The sequence below is a fragment of the Gallus gallus genome, chromosome 18 (genome assembly GCF_016699485.2).
Source record: "Gallus gallus isolate bGalGal1 chromosome 18, bGalGal1.mat.broiler.GRCg7b, whole genome shotgun sequence".
NCBI classification, from domain to species: Eukaryota; Metazoa; Chordata; class Aves; order Galliformes; family Phasianidae; genus Gallus; species Gallus gallus.
The window spans coordinates 7,818,396-7,838,993 of NC_052549.1; the positions used below are offsets into that span (position 1 = coordinate 7,818,396).

Genomic DNA, 20,598 nt, shown 5'->3' on the forward strand with positions numbered 1-20,598 from the left:
AATAAAGACATCCTTTTTTAAGCTTTTATTTTTCTATTGCTGAATGTGTCGTTCCTAATGAGCAAACTTTTGATATGCTCCTCTAAAAGCTACTGTAATAAAATAAAAGTAAATTTAACTGCGTTTTAAATTCCAGAGGATTTTGAATCATGCTTACGGTTTGGAAACTGGGGCTGCTCACCTGGCTTTCTGAAGAAAAGATCTGTCATAGGAGCTAAATATTTAGAAAATATATCTTTTTTTAAACCATGATAGTTTGGCCTCTTCTGATCAGTCAACTTGAAGTAATTGTGTATGTGATTAAGTGTGCTCACCATGGTTATTTTGGGGAAGTTACTTATGGAAGAAGATGAAGAAGTGGAAACCTAAAGCACAGGAAGAGTGAAACGTGCATATAAATAGGAAGTATTTATTTATGGGCAGAAACTCACTCTTGGGAATATTTGCACCGGTACCACAGTGTGTAATACTGCTAGCTTGGTGTATATGGACTTCATTTTCTAAATGCCAGTGTGTGTTTATTATATTACAAAGAAAATGATTCGCTGTGTTTACTTGCTAGCTATTAAGAGCCATCCTGGACTTAACTTTTACATAATGTCAGTAAAGCCAAAGAAGTTACCTGAAAGGGTGAGATTTACAACAGATGTAGATTCTGGTAGGTGTGCTGACTTTAGTTGCCATGTGAGCAACCCCAGACTCTGAGGATCTGGCCAAAAAGAGAAGGCTGTTTGCTTGGAGAAGTTCTCTTGGATCTGGTGTATTTTGACACAGACCATCTTCAGGCGCTTTGTAAAGCACTTTGTGATGAAAAGCATTATGGTATCTTAATTTCGTAGTGGAGAAAAAAAATGTGTCTTATTTCAGGAATATTGAACTGTGATTTAACAGAGCAAGGTGTTAGGGAGTTTTGCTGTGGTTGCCAGACTTCTGCTACCTTCTGCATGTGCTGTATTCTGTTTAGCACAGTGTCAGACATGCTCATGAAAAACATACATAAACAACTTCTTTTCCATTAAGGTTAAATATACATATACGTATTTGCCAGAGATATTTAATACAGAAATACGCAAAAACTACCGCATGTTTAAAATAAAAATACTATGAAAGTTACTTTTTATGAGTACTTTAGAAAGTGCTGCTGTGAATTGTATATTCTATTCCAATAAACATGGTACCTTTAGGAAAAGTTTTGGAAAATAGAGGCACCTCTCCCGTCTTATATATTTTTATATATTCACAAAGTATATATGCTTATAAATGACTTTGAAAGTGTTACATAGCTTCTGAACAACTTGGGAAGCCTAACTGCATGCCAGCTGATATAGCAGGACATAGAGGGTCAGTATCTGCACTGAAAGCTAGAGCTATGTGATAATTCCTAGCATAAAATCAATTATGGTTCTCTTACCTTTCTTATTGACTGTTGTCAAGATACGTTTTCAAATTAAAATCATTACTGTTAGTTTAAACAGAGTGCCCTGAGCCTTTTGCTGCTGCCTAAGGGAAACAAAATGGAGCAGAAGCAGGAAAGTACCCAAGCAGGATGTGCTGCTTGCAGTGTTTGTGTTTCAGAATGGCTGAGCAGTTTGCTTTAGATGTTTTGTATTTACTCTGCAGCTATGAGTTTGTTAAAAATGTTCCCACAGATGAGTTGGGAGCACCATAATATTTCCGTTGTTTTTGAAGAGGGAAAGCTCAATTATTTAGTATTGGCTGAGTACTGAGAACTATGTAAATATTTCTATAAATTTCTGTGGGTAAAATGCACACTAAATAATTTATCCCATTAGGAGCTGCACCATAAAAATGTGAAGCCTTTAGTTTGGGGGGTTTGTTTAAATACCATGTAATAAATTCACGTGTGCGTATTTTTCTAACAAATAATTATCTCTACCCTTTGGAAAACAAGTAAAACAGAATGAATTGGGGAAAAATTATGTTGAATTTAAGTTCTGCACCTAAATAAAAGAGCAAGAAAGCCATGAGACCAAAATCTCAGAGTCCTAATGCCCATAAACAGATTTGAATCCAGTAAAAAAAAAATGGCACTGGTTGTGATAAGGGGAAATGCAGCTGTTCAAAGGACACTCTCCAAAGCCTGCCTGTTTCTGAAGACACTTGGCATGGGGGAAAAAATAAAATAAAATGGTTCTACTGATGTAAATTAATGCTGAGGTGTTTCTGAAAGAAAAGAACCCAGTAACCTACAGTTAGGAGAAGAGAGCCTGCAATTAAATGCTACTGTTCCATGCTAAGACTCTTAATTTTTTTTTGCATGCAAAAGCAGGTGGTGTTAGAGGGTGATTCAAAGCAGTGGAGGTGGTAATTGGCTTCCAACTTATATATGCTTTTACTTGGTGGCTGTGCTTGTCTCTCTCCATCAGCTGCTGGAGCCCCTGGGAGGCAGCTCTGGCAGTAGGCACTGCAGGCAGGTGCTGGAGCTGCACGTGGCACCTAAAAACTCCAGACCTGGGATGCATAGAGATTCTCTCTGTGCAGTGATTGAAGGATCTACAGTTTATTATTTGGGTGTTTCAAATTTAGTTTTATCCGAATGTTATTAAAAGGAGGGAAATTTTGTTGGAGTATGTGATGTCACACTTAGACATAAAGGTGGTATAATTTTCCATATGAAATATAGATTCTGTGTATGATAACCTGTTTACGGAGGATATTTTCAGTGCTTTTGATTGTGGAAGATTTAAGGGACTCAATCTTATGGGGCTTCTGTTTCGTTGTGGTTCCCAGTGTATTTGTGTGTGATTCCACTGCCTGTGGTCCAGGTAAAGGTAGCCTTCCAGCTTCTGATTTCTCTGCAATTAAAGTCTTGAGGTGAGGCACGTGATGTGAGAAAATACACTTGCACATGAATAGTGGCTTGCTTTTGGTTTTGTAATGGCAGTGTTTGTACCTCTAGCTGCACGTGAACAGGAGGAGTTGCAGGCACTGAAGGAAAGGTCAGTCAGTGGCTCCTGACTGCTGGCATTCAGGGCCTTTGCTTAGGGAAGCATTAGGAGGAGGAGTTGGGTTGGTTGCTCTCTCAGAAGTTAAGGGTATGTTGCAAAATGAGCTCTTTTTGAATTGTGTTCAGATGGTTAAAGATATTTGTATATATTTCTATGGGTTCCTCCAGCTTTAAGAAAACGATCTTGAAATTACAGAAGGTGCAATTAGTGCAGATTGCACACAAGAAATCTCATGTTCTGCGTGGCTTACTTATATCACGACTTCTTCCAAGTAGTCACATCTGCCAGGTGCTTTTCTGGCAGTGGTGCATATTAACTTTGGGATACCTTTTTGATCTTGCATCAAAATAAAATAAATTCAGGGGTAAGCAACAGTGCAGTTTGAAATGCTGTCAGCCAATCTTTGAGTCACAGAGAGTTGAATTTGTGTAATGAAAGACAGTGCATGGTATAATAATGTCTAATAACCATAATATTTTGCATTTCAATAGCACCTTTCATCCAAGAATCTCAAAGTGCTTTACAAACATAAACTCACAATAAACTCATTAATCCTCACAGTACTCCTGTGAGATGGTAGGTAAGTATTATCCTCAGTTCACATTGGGAAACTGAATCATATGAAAGCTGACTGAATGGCTGCGATGAAAAAGAGCAGTGTTGTTCTGCTCCTGCTGCCTCCTTCTAGTGATCTGGTTCTGACTGCACGTTGCTCCACTGGTGTAATAGCAGCATATCAAATAAAGATTATCGGTCTGATGGCAAATAAATTCATTGATCAGATTGGAAGGTTCTTGATCCTGAAGCAGTGTACCAGTGCTGAACCCAGGCTGAACTGGTCATGGTTGATCACTGTGTCACTTTTGGCTGGTGGTGTTGCCATTCAGGTTACTGCAGCACAGTTGCACCCCTGTGCCTTTCATTTTGTGTGTCTTGTCTGAAATGGACATTGATAGCTGTATTTTCACCAAATTTATTACTACCCTCGTGGTTTCTTTCATGTTATGTGGAACTGAGCTGTGCTTTTCCAACTTGAGGAGACATCCAGAGTCCGCCCATTGCAATCATGTTTTGCACTTGAGTGCATAATTTCACTTTTTCAAATATTTTATTAATGATTTGGGATTTGCGATACAGGTGCAGAAGAAACTTAATCAAAAGGAAGGAAGTAATGAATAAATAAATAGCATTGAATCCCATATTCAGAACTTAAATTATTTTAAACCATTGCATCCCAATTTGCTTTGGAAATAAGCTAAAATAACTTCAATTCTAAATAAGAATGTATAGCAGTGTCTTGTAATTTAAAAATTGCACTTCAGATTTGTAGTTCTGACCTGATACAGGTGATGTTTTTGAGGAATGCCACTTAAAGAAGCCCTTTCACATCTTTATCTGGATCCGCAGCTGGTGTGGTTGGGTATATTTCTGCTTACCCATGTGGAGTTATTTCCACTCTGTCTTTTGGGGCACAGTCTTCGTGTCTTCCCTGTTCCTCTTCCTTTTTTAGCTGGATGGGCTGTAACATTTTATCACTTAAGAATAACTTGTTGATCTCATGACACAGTGATTAAAAATATCTTAAATCTCATGGAAAGATGTTTGATGCCCACCGCGCTGCTGACAATGTCCTGACGTTTTAGATGAAGAAAGCTTTCCTGTGGAGCTGTTCTATCATTCTTTAAATAAGTATATCAGAATTAAGGCCCTTCATGATAAAGCAATTAATTTAGATCCAGTTTTGTTCTTAGGAAGTGTATGGTATTTATGAAAATAGTGCATGATTGTATTAATGCCTTAAAAAAACAACAAAATAATGATCATATGGATGTAACTGATGAAATGTAGAGACTGCTACTGCTCTGTCAGGTTCAAGACTATTAGCTATTATTATATTTTAGTCGAGAAAATATATATATTTTTTATAGTGAGTTTACAGACAGAGAAAAATGGCGTTGATGTGAAGGTCACAGTACCTAAATGTAGGATGCACTTACAGATTTTCACGTGTGGATCAATCCCTGGTAAACATTCATATGTGTAGTATTGCTCCGCAACAAATAGCGGAAGGAAAGCAAGATATTTCAGCATGTAATTGTGCACAATAGTGATGATTTGCTTTTTGAAGACTTTTATTTACTAGAATACTAGAATTTGAAACTTTAGGCAGTCACTGTGTTCCAAATGTATAGAAAATAAGTTTCCTTTTTCTTTTGTAGGGTATATTTCAGAAATCGCTGGGTAAAGACTGTCCACCCAGTTGTGCATCAGTACTGTTTGATTTCAAGCACACATTCCACCTTTCAGATGCCACAGAAAGAAGATATTCTTAAGCAACGAGTAGTAGTTGTTACTTTAAATACATCACAGTATCTGTGTCAACTGGATCTTGAACCAGGTATGATAGCTGTAAACAAGATGTGTCTGTAAGGTGCTTTGAGAGGAATCCTTGTCCTTCCAGCATGAGTGACAAGTGTTCTTCTGTTTCCTACTCAGTTCTTTCAACAGCTAAAAAATCAAGTTTAAAAAAAATAGTTTGGATTTTTTTTTTGTGAAAAAACATTCAGTAAAAAGCTCTAAAATTAATGGCATTCAAGTTAGCTTTTTGCCTCCCTATTTTTTTTTCCCTTGTATAAATAAAGAAGGAAGATGTATTGTGTATGAACTGGTGTTTCTGAGATCCATGAGGGAAAACTCTATTTGAGAATTTTTTTCTAGTTTTGATTACTATTAGAATACAGAACTTTTTAGTACAATTTCTTATATAGTTGTCACTGTTTATTTTATCATATCTCTAGTTTTGCTTATTTGCTGCTACCTCTGTCTTACAGGTTTTTTTACACACATTCTGTTAGATGAAGCTGCGCAGGCTATGGAGTGTGAAACTATTATGCCTCTAGCATTAGCTAATAAAAACACGAGAATTGTCTTGGCTGGAGACCATATGCAGGTAAAAGCTGTAGTATATAATACCAAATGTATATGTAGTATGTTTGTTTGTTTCCAAATGTCCATGGCATGTTTGATAGATTTGCCTTTCCTTTTCTTGACAATTCACAATGGCAATAAAGTGGATGGCAATAGAGCAGTTTTGCCACTTTGGAGTAGGTTTGCCGCTTACCACAATCATCTGTGTCATGCATATATATAGTTCTTCAGGTCCTGCTGGTGAAGTCTTTGTTTTCCTTACCCTTTTGATTCTTCTGTTGATATTGAGTTACGTATCCTATTGCTGCTGCTGGGTCATGTGAAGTCGTAATAATTATAATCCTATGGACTGTTTTTTAACAAACCTCAAAAGTGCTTTTTAAGAGGCTGGTATGGTATCCTTACTACTTCAGGCTAGAACTCATGAGTCCCAGCAGGATGGCTGAAGGTAACTCTGGTCTGTGTGTCTCTGGCTACATATGTAGAGATGTTTTGTAGCTCAGGTTTGCACAAAGTTCTGATAGAAGCTATTCTGTGAGGCATTTACATTTCTAAAACTAATACCTGGGGGTAAGAAATAGTGAGCTCAGATTCTGAATAATGTATATTCAAAACATCAACAGTTTGGCTTAATTTTTGAATTTTGATTTGAAATTATTTTTTCAGCATCTTTAGTTCTGTTTTTCCTGCTATCTTAGATGATGTTTTTGTTGGTTAAAAAAAAAAAAAGGCCAGTAATAGCATATTTGTAACAGGGCTGCCTTTGTTTTACTTTTTTCAATTGAATTTGTTAGCTTTCTTTGCTTTTACACAGTTCTGTGTTTCCTGTGGTGCTCTATGGATGGTAGTAACCATCCATAAAAGGATTCACAGCATGATTATTAATGGCATTCAAAGCACACTGTCATTTTTATTTTAATTTTTTTGACCATACAACTTTGCTTTGTATTATTAACCTTTGCAAGCCACAAAGAAAAATATATAAGGGTTCTTCTCTCCTTTCTACCTAGTTATTAAATGTTTTATTGTCTCGTGAGCGCATGCTGTTCTTCTGTCACTTTTACAGTAGGAATGGACATTTCTATGGAATAGTTAGAAAATGCTTATCCATACAATGTGTCTTCCAAATGAATATACAGTGCAAGTTTTATTTTCATTTTGATGCAAAATATCTGTCTTGGGAGCATGAAATTCTAAATCCACATATTTAGTTACGTTTTCTTTGTATGTGTGTGTCTATTACAGCTCAGTCCTTTTGTCTACAGTGAATTTGCCAGGGAAAGAAACCTTCATGTTTCATTGCTTGATCGGCTCTATGAGCACTACCCTGCAGAATTTCCATGCAGGATCTTGCTGTGTGAGAACTATCGCTCCCATGAAGCTATCATCAAGTAGGTGTGAACTTTTTCACTGTATCATGCTTTCACTGGTATGAGTGAGCACAACAAATTTTTTCTTTTGATGTGCCAAGAACAGCTGATGAAGCATTTCGTATTTTTGTAATGAAATCTTAGTTGATTCAGAGTTAATTAGTAGAGTATTTCCTTCTTACAAGATTGAAATTTAGTCTCCTAGAGCAGACATCAAAGAGTCACTTAGGCAGATCTATTACAGACACTCTCATTTGTGGAGAGCTGATTTGGCTACAAGATGGATGCACAGAGCCAAAGAGCTAACTTTCCCTTTTTAACCATTATGCAGTATTTTCAGTAGGATCTGTGTTTCCTTAAACTATTTCAGATTTTTTGAATTAGTAGGATAGGTTACGTTGGAGCAGTAAAATATGTGCAGTATAAGGAACATACAGATGTACAGCTATGAAGAGGAAAAAAAAATAGGTCAAATTTTGGGCATGTTTGCTGCTTCTTTCAAGATGTTAATCAGTGGTTCTGCATTTTTATGCTATGATAAACTAATGGCTGCTAGTGTAATGTAATGAGCTCATCCATGAGCTGTGCTAGAAAGAATAAGTGCAATCATGGGGAAAAATGCTAAAGTTTAAGTCCTGACTCAAATATGTACTGAGGGATATTGTGTTGGTATCCAGTCATACTAATTAGGTTATCACTGTGTTCAAAGCAAAAGCAGGAATATTTAAATGCACTGGGGAATCAGAAATGAGAATGTAGTGTACTTTATTGCACAGCTTGATCTCTATTTTATTTCTTACACATTCTAGACTTCTTAGACATTTCTAGAAATTTTAAGTTATAAATGAAAGGGAATCTGGAAGAGTAGGAATTGTTTCAGCTTTTTCGTAGAGGTGATTTCCATGAAACTTGCCTCAGAAATTTCAGCACTTGAAGTTCAGACAGTGTGTTCCTAAAGAGACCCACTGTGTTGAATACCAAGGTAAGGATTGTGAAATTACCACTGGGGATAGTTGGCTGTTGAGTCAAAATAGTGTATGTAATGTACTGTTGTGTGAAGTGAAACATGTTTTCACAGAGATCGAACTGTAGGGAACTGTTCTGTCCAGTTTACTTCCTTTATAACGTGGAATTTCCTTTGATATCTTGGACCATGACATTTATGACAGAAATAAGTGTAGGAAGATAATTCCTGGTGATCTCATTAATCGTGCCTACCTAGCTGAAGAGGAGAGACCAAAAGAAATTAAGAACAGATTTGGCGCTGTAACTGGAAAAAACAGTCCTTCTACAAAGGGTTGTTCTATTGTTTAATGAGAACTCATTACTAAGGATTAATTTGCAAAAGAAATTGTAGTATGGCTATCCTGCTTTACAGAGCATCCTTGGAGATGTTAAATAGTAATTAAAGAGTTAATTTAGTAAGTAAAAACTAATAGTAGTTAAATAGTAATTTTCCTTACAAAGAATTTTGTGATTGCACATTTTGCTGGTGAAATTCTCATGTTAGTGAGCTCATGTATAGGCTCCACATTTTATTCCATTTTGCTTTGTTGCAGTTACACATCTGAACTTTTCTATGAAGGCAAATTGATGGCAAGTGGAAAGCAGCCAGCACACAAAGATTTCTACCCTTTAACTTTCTTCACAGCACGTGGAGAAGATGTGCAGGAAAAAAATAGTACAGCTTTTTACAATAATGCAGAGGTAACTCTTCTTTGGCTTTATCCTTGATTTTTCATAAAGCTCCCATACCCTCACATTTATTGGTTTATGCTCAGTGTGGGTGGAAAGCACGCATTGTTGTCTAACATGAGAAAGAAACGTGAAGTTTGTTAAATGTGAAGTAGTGAACATTGCAAATGTGGTAAACATTTCCACTAATTTATTGTCCTTTTCTCTTTGCAAATTGCAAGCTGCTTACTTTTCTCTTAGGCTCGTTTTTTGGGATGTCTTTCCTGATAATTTTTGTGACAGTGTGATGGATGTATCTTAGCAACTGAGAGTAACTGCAATTTGAAGTAAAATTTAAATTTCTTCTACTGTTGTAGAAATGCTCCCACTCAGATAAGAGTCCTCTGGAGTAACATTTCATATTTGCTTGAATATGTTTAGGAGCAGTGTCTAATTGATCGTGTGCAGATACTTTTTTTTCTTCAGTGAGAACCTGTTTTGAAGTATTTGTTTCACATACCTTCATGGGTATTCAGTTGTTACTTTTAATTATTCCTTCCCTCAAGTTTAAGAAAAAGACCAGATGTGGCAATATTTTTAACAGGCGTTACTTTAGGAGTAGCCCTTGTAATACTCCTGTTTTGTCCCCCAGTGTCAGAGGTGGATGCTGGTGGTATGGCAGTAGAGGTTGAACCTTCCCACCAGTATTCCATTACATATTGTTGCCATGTGACAGATGGCAGCAGAGGGGCAGCCTGACAGAATGGCATCTGACATGGAAGTGCAGATGGAGTAGAGGGGTGGAAGTGAATTCCTCCACGTGGGGAAAAAAGTTGGAAGTAAATAGAAGGCATTACTTTTGGAATGATGTCTATACATGTATTTTTTCCGGTCACGTCAAGTCAGGGAAATTTGAGGCAACTCCTTTTTTTCCCCCCACTAAAAAGCTGCCTTAAGAAATCTTTTAAATGATTTTTAAAGAAAAAGAAATATCACTAAGTTGCTTGAACATGGGAAACTATCTTAACTTCAATAGGTAACAAATTTACACTGAATTTAGGTTACAGTTTAGCAGCAGTATTTGTTATGAAATGTTGCAGACCTGTCTGATTTCCCTGGTTGACTAGTGGTTCATTTCATGACACGCAGTTTTTAACCTTCTTGTAGTTATGCTGCACTAGCTATGCATTCCTCCATGTACTAAAATATCTACTTATCTACTAAGCTCATGCTGGTTTTAGGTGCGTTTCAGCCTTCAGTGATGTCTGGACACATCACAGAGGAAAAACTGAAGGCAGCCGACTACTTTCATCAATATACTTGTACTGCTTCTCCATTAAAAAAAAAAAAGTTGTAAAAAATGCTTAAAATATCTTCAGTGGCCCAGTAGCTGTCAGAAAGTTGTGAGTCATTAATAGCTGCAGGCAGAAATGAAGGACAACAGCTGCTTAAACACCAACATAAACTGAAATTCAGAGGATGAAGGAGATTTTTTTTGCTGTTTGTCCTTTAATTAAAATTTTTGTTGGGGCAATGTAAGGTTCATTGGTGCCTCTGTTAACTATTAGTCAGCAAAGTGAATTTCCTCTCTTTGGTTCTAACTCCAAAATTTACCTGTATGATGGTAATTCTAATGTAGACATCTGAAAATTAATAATAATAATAAAAAAAACACCCATAAAGTTTTTCAGAAATACCATTTAAAGTGCAGCATCTCATATTTGTGTGCTGAAACAGGAGCTCCTATGCCTGGCACATTTTGGCAGGAGGCTGCTTCAGGCCTGTCTTCTCACAGGAAGAGTTTTTCAACTGTTATTACTTATGAGTCTTTTCTGGTAATATGCTTATTAGTGTTCCATAGAGATGAGCTGACAGTTGATTAAAAAAACAAAAAAAATCTGAAACTCCTGGTGGTATCCTTTGGAATGGGAAGTGAATGTGTTCTGATATACGCATTCTTTTTTTCTTAAGTTACCAAACTCAAATATGACTTCTAAAATCCAGAGTCAAAATTAAATAATCCCTATTTAGGCAGTGTATTTACTTAAAGAAATCAGATAAAGTATGATGAGAGATGTCCTACTGCACTTGACATTTTAGTAAGATCATAAGTATTAAAATTAAGGATATTAATATCATTTCCCTGTTTGTACTTGAAAGGTGACATTTTTGTGGGCGAACTTTTAGTTCAAGGTTGAAAAATTGTAATGTATAGTAAATACCTTTAATGCATTGTTTTACTGCGTAATACTTCAGAGTTTTGGTGTAGAATACAGTAGTATTGTTTCTTATTCAGTAGAGCTATGTAATGCGTTACCATTTAAATGGTTTAGATCTTTGAAATTAAAATCATCTTTCCATATCAAAGAGTGATCTTCAATCAAGCATTCTTTTAAGAATTCTGACTTTCTTTTAAGGTGTTTGAAGTAGTAGAGCGTGTTGAGGAGTTAAGAAGAAAATGGCCTGTTGCCTGGGGCAAGTTGGATGATGGCAGTATAGGTGTCGTGACACCTTATGCTGATCAGGTGTTCAGAATTCGGGCTGAACTTCGGAAAAAAAGACTGTCTGATGTCAGTGTAGAGAGAGTGCTAAACGTTCAGGGTAAGTAATGGTTGTATGTCTCAGATGTGATAAAGAAGTTGAAATGTGACTGTTGAAACTAAATATGATGTACTTAAAAACTTAAAATGGTCAGAGCAAAAGGAGACCTGTGATACAGCCAATGAATCTGGTGTACCAAAATGAAAGTGGCAAATATGTTGATTAGATGGTTTTCCAACAGAGAATAGCAAAATAATAAACTCATGGATACATTTTTTTTCAAAACTAAGCTCCAGTTAATTTTAGAAGTAGATTAACTGAAAACAGATATACTTTTACTGTAAAGAAAAAATAGTTCCAAATAAGAATGTGACGGAGCTTTAGCCTCAAAATGTTTTTCTGATTTTCTGTTTATAGAACAGAATGTAAAAAGAGGCCCACAAACATAAGTCTCTTGGATCACATTGATAATGTAAGAATTTTGTGTAGGCACGGCCTGTTGCTAGGTTGCACTTTTAGTCAGGAATAAGCAAAGAAAGATAAGAAACTGAGTGACAGTGAGTGGTGTGCTCTGGTTTTTTTCATGGCAGTTATCATGTATTGGAGAGATTTGCTCAATATAAAACAAGAATGTCTAGAGCAATTTTTTTTAAAGGTAGAATAAATAAGTGCATGATTTGTTATTGGCTGAATAGAAGTATTGTAAAGATGATCAGAATTTCAGAAAGTTCTGGAGTGATTAATTTTGAGATGAAAAATTATTTTTTTTATACAGGAGATATTCTTGTAATAGAAAATGCTATTTATAGTGCATCTTTTAAAAATTTTACATCTTATTATTCTTGCATAAAGCCCTTCATGTGAAGGGTAGCTATCATTTCTTCAGAATATCTAGGTGTGAAGTCTGGCTGGCAAGAGAAGTGGTCTGATTGTCTTACCAGCAGAAATAGCTATATTATCTGACCTCTTGTTTTTTTGCTTCATTTTTAGGAAAGCAGTTTAGAGTGTTGTTTCTCAGCACAGTACGAACACGGCATACATGCAAACATAAGCAAACACCAATTAAAAGGAAAGAGCAGTTACTCGAGGATTCAACAGAGGACTTGGATTATGGTTTCCTGTCTAATTACAAACTTCTCAATACTGCCATTACAAGAGCACAATCCTTGGTAGCTGTGGTGGGAGATCCCATTGCTTTATGTTCCATTGGAAGATGCAGGTATATCTTATATACGTTATGAATGTTCCTTTGTTAATCAGAACTTAGAAATGCTAGAAAATACGTTTCATCTATGACTGATGGATTCAGTAAAACAAAAGATGTCTTATTTGACACCCAAAAGAACGTTATTATATTTTAAATCCTTAAAATAACTGCATAATGATATTTAAGCTCTTCACACCTATGCCCACTAAAATACCATAACGATGGCAAAGCATTTGTATTCCCAACTCTTGCAAAGATTTGAACTTTGGATTTACTTTTTATAGATCTGAGTGAAGAAAGGTGAAAAAGAAATGTAAGCTGTGTTGTTAAGGATACTAAGCTCTTGTTCTTCAAAGGTTTCTTTTTCAATGGAAGACCTGAAATGTTAAGATGATCAGAGATAAGCCCTAAGGCTTATTTTTTGGAAGGGGGGAAACACTGCATGGACTGCATTATTATAATAAAACTAAAAATATGTATTACTCAGTTGTTACATCTACATTGTATTCTACTCTCCTGACCAAGTAGTGAAAATGGATGTGGTTTTCAAAGGTTAGAATTGAAAAGCCCAGGTGGAATCCAAATCTTTGATAACTGTATTTATAAAATGTAATCTGTGTTTAACTACTATCTGCTAGGAAAGTGTCAAGAGTGTCCATATGTTACTTAAGTAATCTGCTCAAAACTACTAATAACATCTTAGTGAAAGTGAAATAAAAGTTGTGGTTTTATTTCATTTTTCCTATTATCTGCTTGTGTTTCAGATGGGATCTAGTTTAGCTGATCAGAGAGAGCTCTTGAGCACTTGACCCACAAATGATGAGTGTCTCTTAGTCTGCCATTGCAGTCTCTGGTTCATTAACCCACACAGCAGCGGTGTATGACTCAGCTATGGAGTTTGTCATGATGTGCTGATTGAGATTTGTTACTTCTGGTTTAGAATTTACGCTTAGTTTTCCTTCCCTTTCCCACAGTGGTGTTCAGGATGCACAATGTTACCTAAGACTGGCTGTTAGTTAATCTGTAGTTAGTTTAGCTGGCACCTAGAACCACTGTTGATTCTGTAACTAAGTACAGCTTTTGTGGGAGAATGACCGTTTTCTTTATTCTCTCTAAATCCCAGTGGAGATCATGATCTCATAGGTTTTCATGTAAGTCTGGATGTTGAGGTTTTAAATTAGATAGTGAAAAGAGACCTGGTCTTCAAATATGGGAGCTGGGAAGTTGCTTTGGGTATGCTCTTTCAAAATACCCCAGTCAGAAATGCAAAATCTTGTAAAAATACAAATGTAGACTATCAGCAGGGTGTCTGTTACCTAAGTTACAGTGTTGGCACTGAAGTGATTGAATCTGCCTTTCTAAGACCAGCAGCTGTTTATACATCTATATGCTGTTCAGAATTATAAAACGAAAAAGATAATTAAGAAACCAGAATGTCTGGAGCTTTATTAGGACATAACTGAAGCTTTACTTTTAATACACGATTGTCTCATATCACTGAATAATTGAACATTCACTCTTTGAAAGTAGTGCTGGAGGGGCTCAGGCATACTGTGAGGAAGATGGTTCTTTTTTAGTACAGCAGGAGTAAAGAAGTCTGAAAGCAGTGACATTTCGTTAGGAAAAACAGACCTCAAAAAAGTTTAGAGAGTACTTGAATTTTATAAATATTCTAATACCTGTCAAGATGAGTCAAGACTCTGTAATGATAGTTGTAGAAAGCTTTGTGAAGTATGCCCAGAGTAATCATTACATTTCTGTGTGTTACAACCAGACTAGACAGGGCTGGTTTGGCAGACACTCCCTCTAAACTCCAGAGCACACTGGAAGACAGAGGCAGCAGTATTTTATTCTCTGTTCTTACACCCCAGTACAAGTGTTCCATGTATAGAGAGGCTGCTTGGGGCATTTTAAGCAGAAGTGTATGGGTCCCTGTGGATTTGTGGTACTTGGCAGTAGGTTTGGTGAGTGAATTGATTAATCAGAGGGAGTTCCATCGTTAAAGCATCCCAGTGAAATATTTCATTTTGGTTTTTAATCCTTACTTAAAACCTTGCAAGATACATTTGCCTTACAGCAAAATGCAGAAAAAGGGGCATATTGCATCCTGAATTTTAGAAGAGCATTTCTTGCTGTATGAAATCCCAACAGGAGTTGGGAAAACTGTTTTGAGTTCTTAAATACATCAGTAACATTACAGTGTTCTGGCAAGAAGGGCATTTGTTCTTTTCTGCAAAGGGCAGGTACTCAAAGTGTGACACTGCTATTGACGTTAGTATGCACTACTCTCTCATTGTGTAGGCTTTGGGAGACAACATGAAGGTAACAGAGCTGGTTGGCCAGGCCTTATTACTGACAAGTACACTACAGAGGAGGAACAAAATATGTAACTTAAAAACAAACAAAATCCTCAAACCAAAATCAAACTGCACCACATTTCAGCTCAGTAGAATGATGTAATAAAATGAGCATTGTGGTTTTCTTTGTGGCTCTATGAAAATATCTGGGACAAACACTCTTACTGTCTTGGTTTGTGTGGAAATTGTTTGTGTAATTAAAATGCATAGTCTTTCATTTGACATTTCATATTATACAAAGCGGTACTACGTATATTTATGCATATTGTAAAATGTGTCTCTTACTGAGGTTTTTTCTCAGTCTTTTAATTTGTGCTGAGGCACAAAGGAGTGGAGTTTAGTCAAGCACACTTCTAATATTGTCTTTTTAATCCTTTTTAAAAGTAACTTTAATTACACCTGATTTTTGTTTTTATTAAAAGATTAGATCTGACTTCCTCTCTGGAAGTTCTGAGTGTTATCTGGTGGTCTTCCTGGCTTGGAACTTCTTACATATGTTATAGAAATGTCTGACATGCACTGAAACCCACACTTCTGTGTGTTTTCCACCAGAGGACCTCAAAGGCCCTCTGGATGCTTCTGACTTGTTAATCTTTATATGACACTGAAGAGCTTCACAAGCACAGATTTGAGCATAGATCACAACTCTGTATTTGTGATTCTGGAACTGAATGATCTGCCAAAATTCATGACATCTTTTTGACAACTTTTGCAACTGGAAACCTATACAATCCCTACCACTCCTTGAGCTTTAATCACTTTTATAAATCAGTTACTTTCCACAATTTTAAGCGTTGTGTTTGCTAATGTTTGGTCTTCTAGATAAAATTCTGTGTTAGGATCTATCTGTGCTGTTAATATTGTATGTGATAGAGACCCAGTGCAGAGTCTGATATGCACAAGCAAATTCATATGTCCATTTTAAGAGACTGGAGAGCTTTGTATTATGCTGTTGGGTTCACATAGTAGGGTCGTGTTGCAAAATTGATGGCTTGGTGTGTAAAATGAGCATATGGGAAAGGTAAAAATTGACTTGGTTGTATGAAATCCATTTTCATTTTAACAACAGCCATCGAGCCTTACTCCTTTCTGTTGTTTCTAAAAATTGTTTCCATAGGAAATTTTGGGAAAGGTTTATTGCCCTATGTCATGAGAATGAAAGTCTCCACGGTATCACATTTGAACAGATCAAAGCTCAGCTGGAAGCTTTGGAGTTAAAGAAAACTTATGTGTTGAACCCACTGGCTCCTGAATTTATTCCCCGAGCTCTTCGGCATCAGCATTCTGCGAATACCACCAAACAGCAGCAGTCACCTCCAAAGGTAAACCTGCACCAATGGTGAACTTTGTCAGGGAGCAGATCAAGAAATCCTGTTGGGAAATGATGTAAAAGGCTTATGGGCAGGTTGTTTTAAAGTGGTATCCATGCAGATGGATGCAAATGCAAATTCTGATGGGATTCTCAGCATTTTCTGAGCATTTTCTACTCTTGAGTTAGCAGTAATTTGGGATTGGTAAAGCCTTGTTCCCTTAGTAAAATATATGCTGTGAGCCACTTCAATGTGTTTGTTGGCTATGTTGCAGTAGCCCCAAAGAACTTCGGTTATCAGTCTCGGCTTACCTAACCACAGAGGCTAATAGAAACTTCAGAATGCAAAGGGATCCCTATCCCAAGGAGCAACAGGTTGGTGCAGCCAGTGGCAGGGAGCACAAGGAAACAAGCCATAAGCAATTTGATCTGAAAATCACATTTAAAATTCAGGGGCTTATGTGTGAGATAAGTGTTTGATTTCATTAAAAATACCTTGTAAGACAATATAATGCCTGGATTATCTCACTGACAGCGTCCTCCAGGAGGCCAGACCTTGCAGGCATTAGGAGGGCAGAGACAGTCAATTACCACTCAGCAGTAATTTTCTCAGCTCTTTTCATAAAATCAGGTGAAAAAAAGTGATGAGAACACAATCCTTGTTCCCTTAAGATGATAAAGAGCAACACTGAATTTTTTAGAGCTGTTTTATGTATTAGTAATTAATTTGATTTTAATAGGTTTTTTTTGGTAGTTTATTTCAAAATGTATTTAGTTAAAATTTAAATTGTCTTCAGAGAGGCAAATAAAATGCAGGCTGCCAGATTTTGTGAGGAATTCTGTTGTACATAAAGGAAGAAATGCATTTTTGTTGCAAACTATTGAATTTCATTTAAACTTCCATGATACGAAACAGAAAGCCTTCCCTTTAGCAGTCCTTCCTAAAAGTTTTTGTAAGTGAGAACATTGGGCTTCGTCATCAACATGCTTTACTTGGCGAAACAAACGTCTTTCTGAAGCATCCAGGGATGTGTCAAAACAATACACTTACAGAAAAACAAAAATTAAGACATTCTTTAAGCGTTCTCATGAATGCTGCAGCCTTGAAGGCCCTTTTCTTTTTTCAGTGTCACTGTGGAGTTATTTGGAAATGCAGGTACAGTAGTCTTGTGAATAGACTCTTGCGTTTTTTTTCTTCCAGTTTGTTAGTAAACTAAGCACATGTGCTATAGGAATCAGAAGACACACTGTGAATCAGCTGGCACTGTAGTTTCAATTTAAGATCTGAAGCGTTTTAACCACCTCTATCATAACTATAATGAAATCTCTTCCCTCTGAGTGCAACTGGCAGCTCACGTGTGCAAAACCCAACGGACTGTGCAGATAGTATCCCAGTGTTACAGAAAATGGCTGTGCTGAGTGATACATTTCCCTTTGCTGAAGTTGTAAAAGCAGATGGTTAGCTGAGCTCATTTACGTCCAAAGAAGTGCAGTGTCTAAAATACGAAGATGAAAGGCTAAAAACCTATTGCTGATGTGTTTTATACTGAGAAATGAGAACAGTGTGTAAGACACCCATTTTGTGCTGATTTTATGGACATCCATTGCAGTTCAGGGCCATCAGAACTATTGAAAGAAAAAAAAGGAAAAGACAAAGCCAGCACCTCCCTTTCACAACACACAAATGGTCTCAGTTCATTTACCTTCATCCATATGATACGGTTACATCCTGAAGCTCCTGCTGGACAGGACAGCTATTCAATCAAATGTGTATTTACTGTTTCGGTTTTAAAAATATGGCCCCTATAAAGTACAAATGTGGTAGGCAGAACAGACATTCGTTGTGCTTCTGCACATCCAGCTTAATGCTAACTGACAGCATAACAGGTACAAAAATGCTTTGTTTTAGCCAGGAGTGATTGTTAAAGAATGTAGCTTCTCTAAGGTTTGTTTTAAGTTGTCTATTCTCTGAAGGGAACAAGATTCAGATTTCTTTTAGGTACTGTAAGATAATGAAAAGTAATTATTACTTTATTTTTCAATAATTCATTTTAAAAAGTGGAGGAAATCAGAGACCAGTTCTTTAATCTAGTTTATGCATGAGTCAACACTGTCAAACAACCTGTCTTGGTACCCTGACTAATTTGCTCAGACTGCTGGAAAACTGCCTAGACTTATCTCCTGGGCAAGAAAAGTTTTGCAGCATCAAAAGGTTTTTACATTTATTTTAAACTTGTGAATGTATTTAGGTCCAGATTAAGTAAGGTATTCCTATTTCACAAAGTACTTAAGAGCATACAGATATTTGAATATGTGCTCAGAGTTTATGAATATTCACTACTTACTTGATGCTGTAAACTCATCAGCTCCAGAGGGGTAACTCAGTTCTGTTAGTCTCCTTTTCTAATGTACGTTTCATCAAGGACAGACAGATTCCTTGGGGTACTCTGGTTCTGTATTACAGTTCTGGGAGAGCAGTAACTGAGGGGCAAAAGTGCAGAAGCAGGTATGTGATATGGGGTAGGGAGGCAATTTCTAAGGACATTGAGTGAACAGTTGCATAAAACTGGTGGTGGCTCCTTTGGCTCCAAGGTTCTTGAGCTGGAACCTGGAGAAGAAAATGGATTATGCTTCCACTGAAAGCTGCCACTGAAAAGGGGTACTGAGGGCTTTGCATTTGATTCAGTTATAATATTCACTTGAAATAAAAGCAAAGTTTATTTTAATTTTCAGTCTGCAAAGCATTACTATTACTATTTTTCCCCTTTAAAGGGCAAGGTCCATCATCATAACCAGAATGACCATTTCCCACCTGATGGAATTGGTAAGTATGTGCTATAATAAGGAATTTTTCTGAGCTCTTGCTGATTTGGCTTCAGTCAAGTTGATGGTAATTTGACATGAATGGAATATCTGATCTGCTCTCTATTTGAAAGCCGTTTGCTTCTTGTGTGCACTTGGGAAACAAATTGTAGACTGCTAAGCGTACATCAGTTATATCCCAGGTTGTCCCTTTACAGGTATTATATGAACTAACTTTTTAGCTTTGTCATAGTGTAGATTGTGGACTGTTTAAGAAATAGCTGTTTGACATTCATTATGCAAAATACCATACGACTAGTGTATTTGTACTGACAAGAGCTAGGACATATTATTGCCTGTAATGTTATGTATTTTGAAGCTATATTGGACTGTCACGTATCCAGATAGTACTGAACACACTTGCAAGATAGCATGCAACAGCTTAAGAGTTTTGTTATTAATTTAAAGGGGTGTTAATTTAAAACTTGTCCTTCCTGCTGAAGAAAGGAGGATGGTTCTGTTTTGATGCAGTGTCTAGCAGCTACTGTTACTGTCATATGTAACTGGTTTGGGACCTTCTTTTTATAACAGTTACCAGTGACCTGTTATTCTGTATTTCAGCTTACATCTTCTGTCTCTTCAGATGTCTGGAATGGGTTACAGGGTTTAATATATGGTTGATTAATACTTTTTCTGTGTGTCGGTCCTATGCTGTTGGTGTTGCCCATATGCTTTAACAAGAGAGTTGCCATTAGTATGAAGAAAAGAAAGAAATAGTTAGACATCATGTTCTTTTAGTGTGTATACATGTATCTCTTTTTCTTTCTTTTTTTTTTTCCAGTTCAGCCCAATCCTTCTGTTCTAATAGGAAATCCTATCCGAGCATATACTCCTCCCCCTCCTCCTCTGGGACCTCACCCCAACCTGGGGAAATCTCCAAGTCCTGTTCAAAGGATAGATCCACACACTGGGACAAGTATTCTATACGTACCTGCTGTCTATGGAGGAAACATGGTCATGTCTGTGCCTTTGCCTGTAAGAATTCATTTCCTTTATTTTTTCCCCCACGTCTCCACGCCATTTATTTTATGTACAATAAATCGAGTTATTGAACATCAGTTACTGAATATTTTGCTGCATGTTCCAGCACTTCACCTCAAATGTATGTCCTTAGCTGACTCACAAGAGTGGCTGTGCAGAGGACCACCCAAAACAGAGGACTTAAAACTGCTGTTCCCACAAATAACTTCAGACAACCTAAAAGCGATTTCATGTTAATGTAATTTGGCTTATTTTTTTCAGCTACTGACATAGACACACCAGTGGGATCTCTCATCTGACTTGAGATACCTGCATGTGAATTAATTGCCTAGTCCAGTTCTTAATCATTGGAGGGATGTGGGCAATTCAGAGCAAGCTCCGTACTGTTTAAATTGCCTGT

General features: G+C 36.8%; 1 protein-coding gene across 7 annotated transcripts in view; it reads left to right on the forward strand.

The window, feature by feature from the left end:
• HELZ (helicase with zinc finger) overlaps positions 1 to 20,598 on the forward strand; it is a 73,920-nt gene that overhangs the window by 39,505 nt on the left and 13,817 nt on the right. For all 7 annotated transcript variants that reach the window (XM_046902157.1, XM_003642346.6, XM_004946221.5 and 4 more), the window contains 9 exons: positions 5,189 to 5,367; positions 5,801 to 5,919; positions 7,143 to 7,288; positions 8,827 to 8,974; positions 11,359 to 11,542; positions 12,473 to 12,701; positions 16,164 to 16,368; positions 19,128 to 19,179; positions 19,999 to 20,192. In XM_046902157.1, coding sequence (XP_046758113.1) covers positions 5,189 to 5,367; positions 5,801 to 5,919; positions 7,143 to 7,288; positions 8,827 to 8,974; positions 11,359 to 11,542; positions 12,473 to 12,701; positions 16,164 to 16,368; positions 19,128 to 19,179; positions 19,999 to 20,192 — 1,456 coding nt within the window. The remainder of the gene's footprint in view (positions 1 to 5,188; positions 5,368 to 5,800; positions 5,920 to 7,142; positions 7,289 to 8,826; positions 8,975 to 11,358; positions 11,543 to 12,472; positions 12,702 to 16,163; positions 16,369 to 19,127; positions 19,180 to 19,998; positions 20,193 to 20,598) is intronic.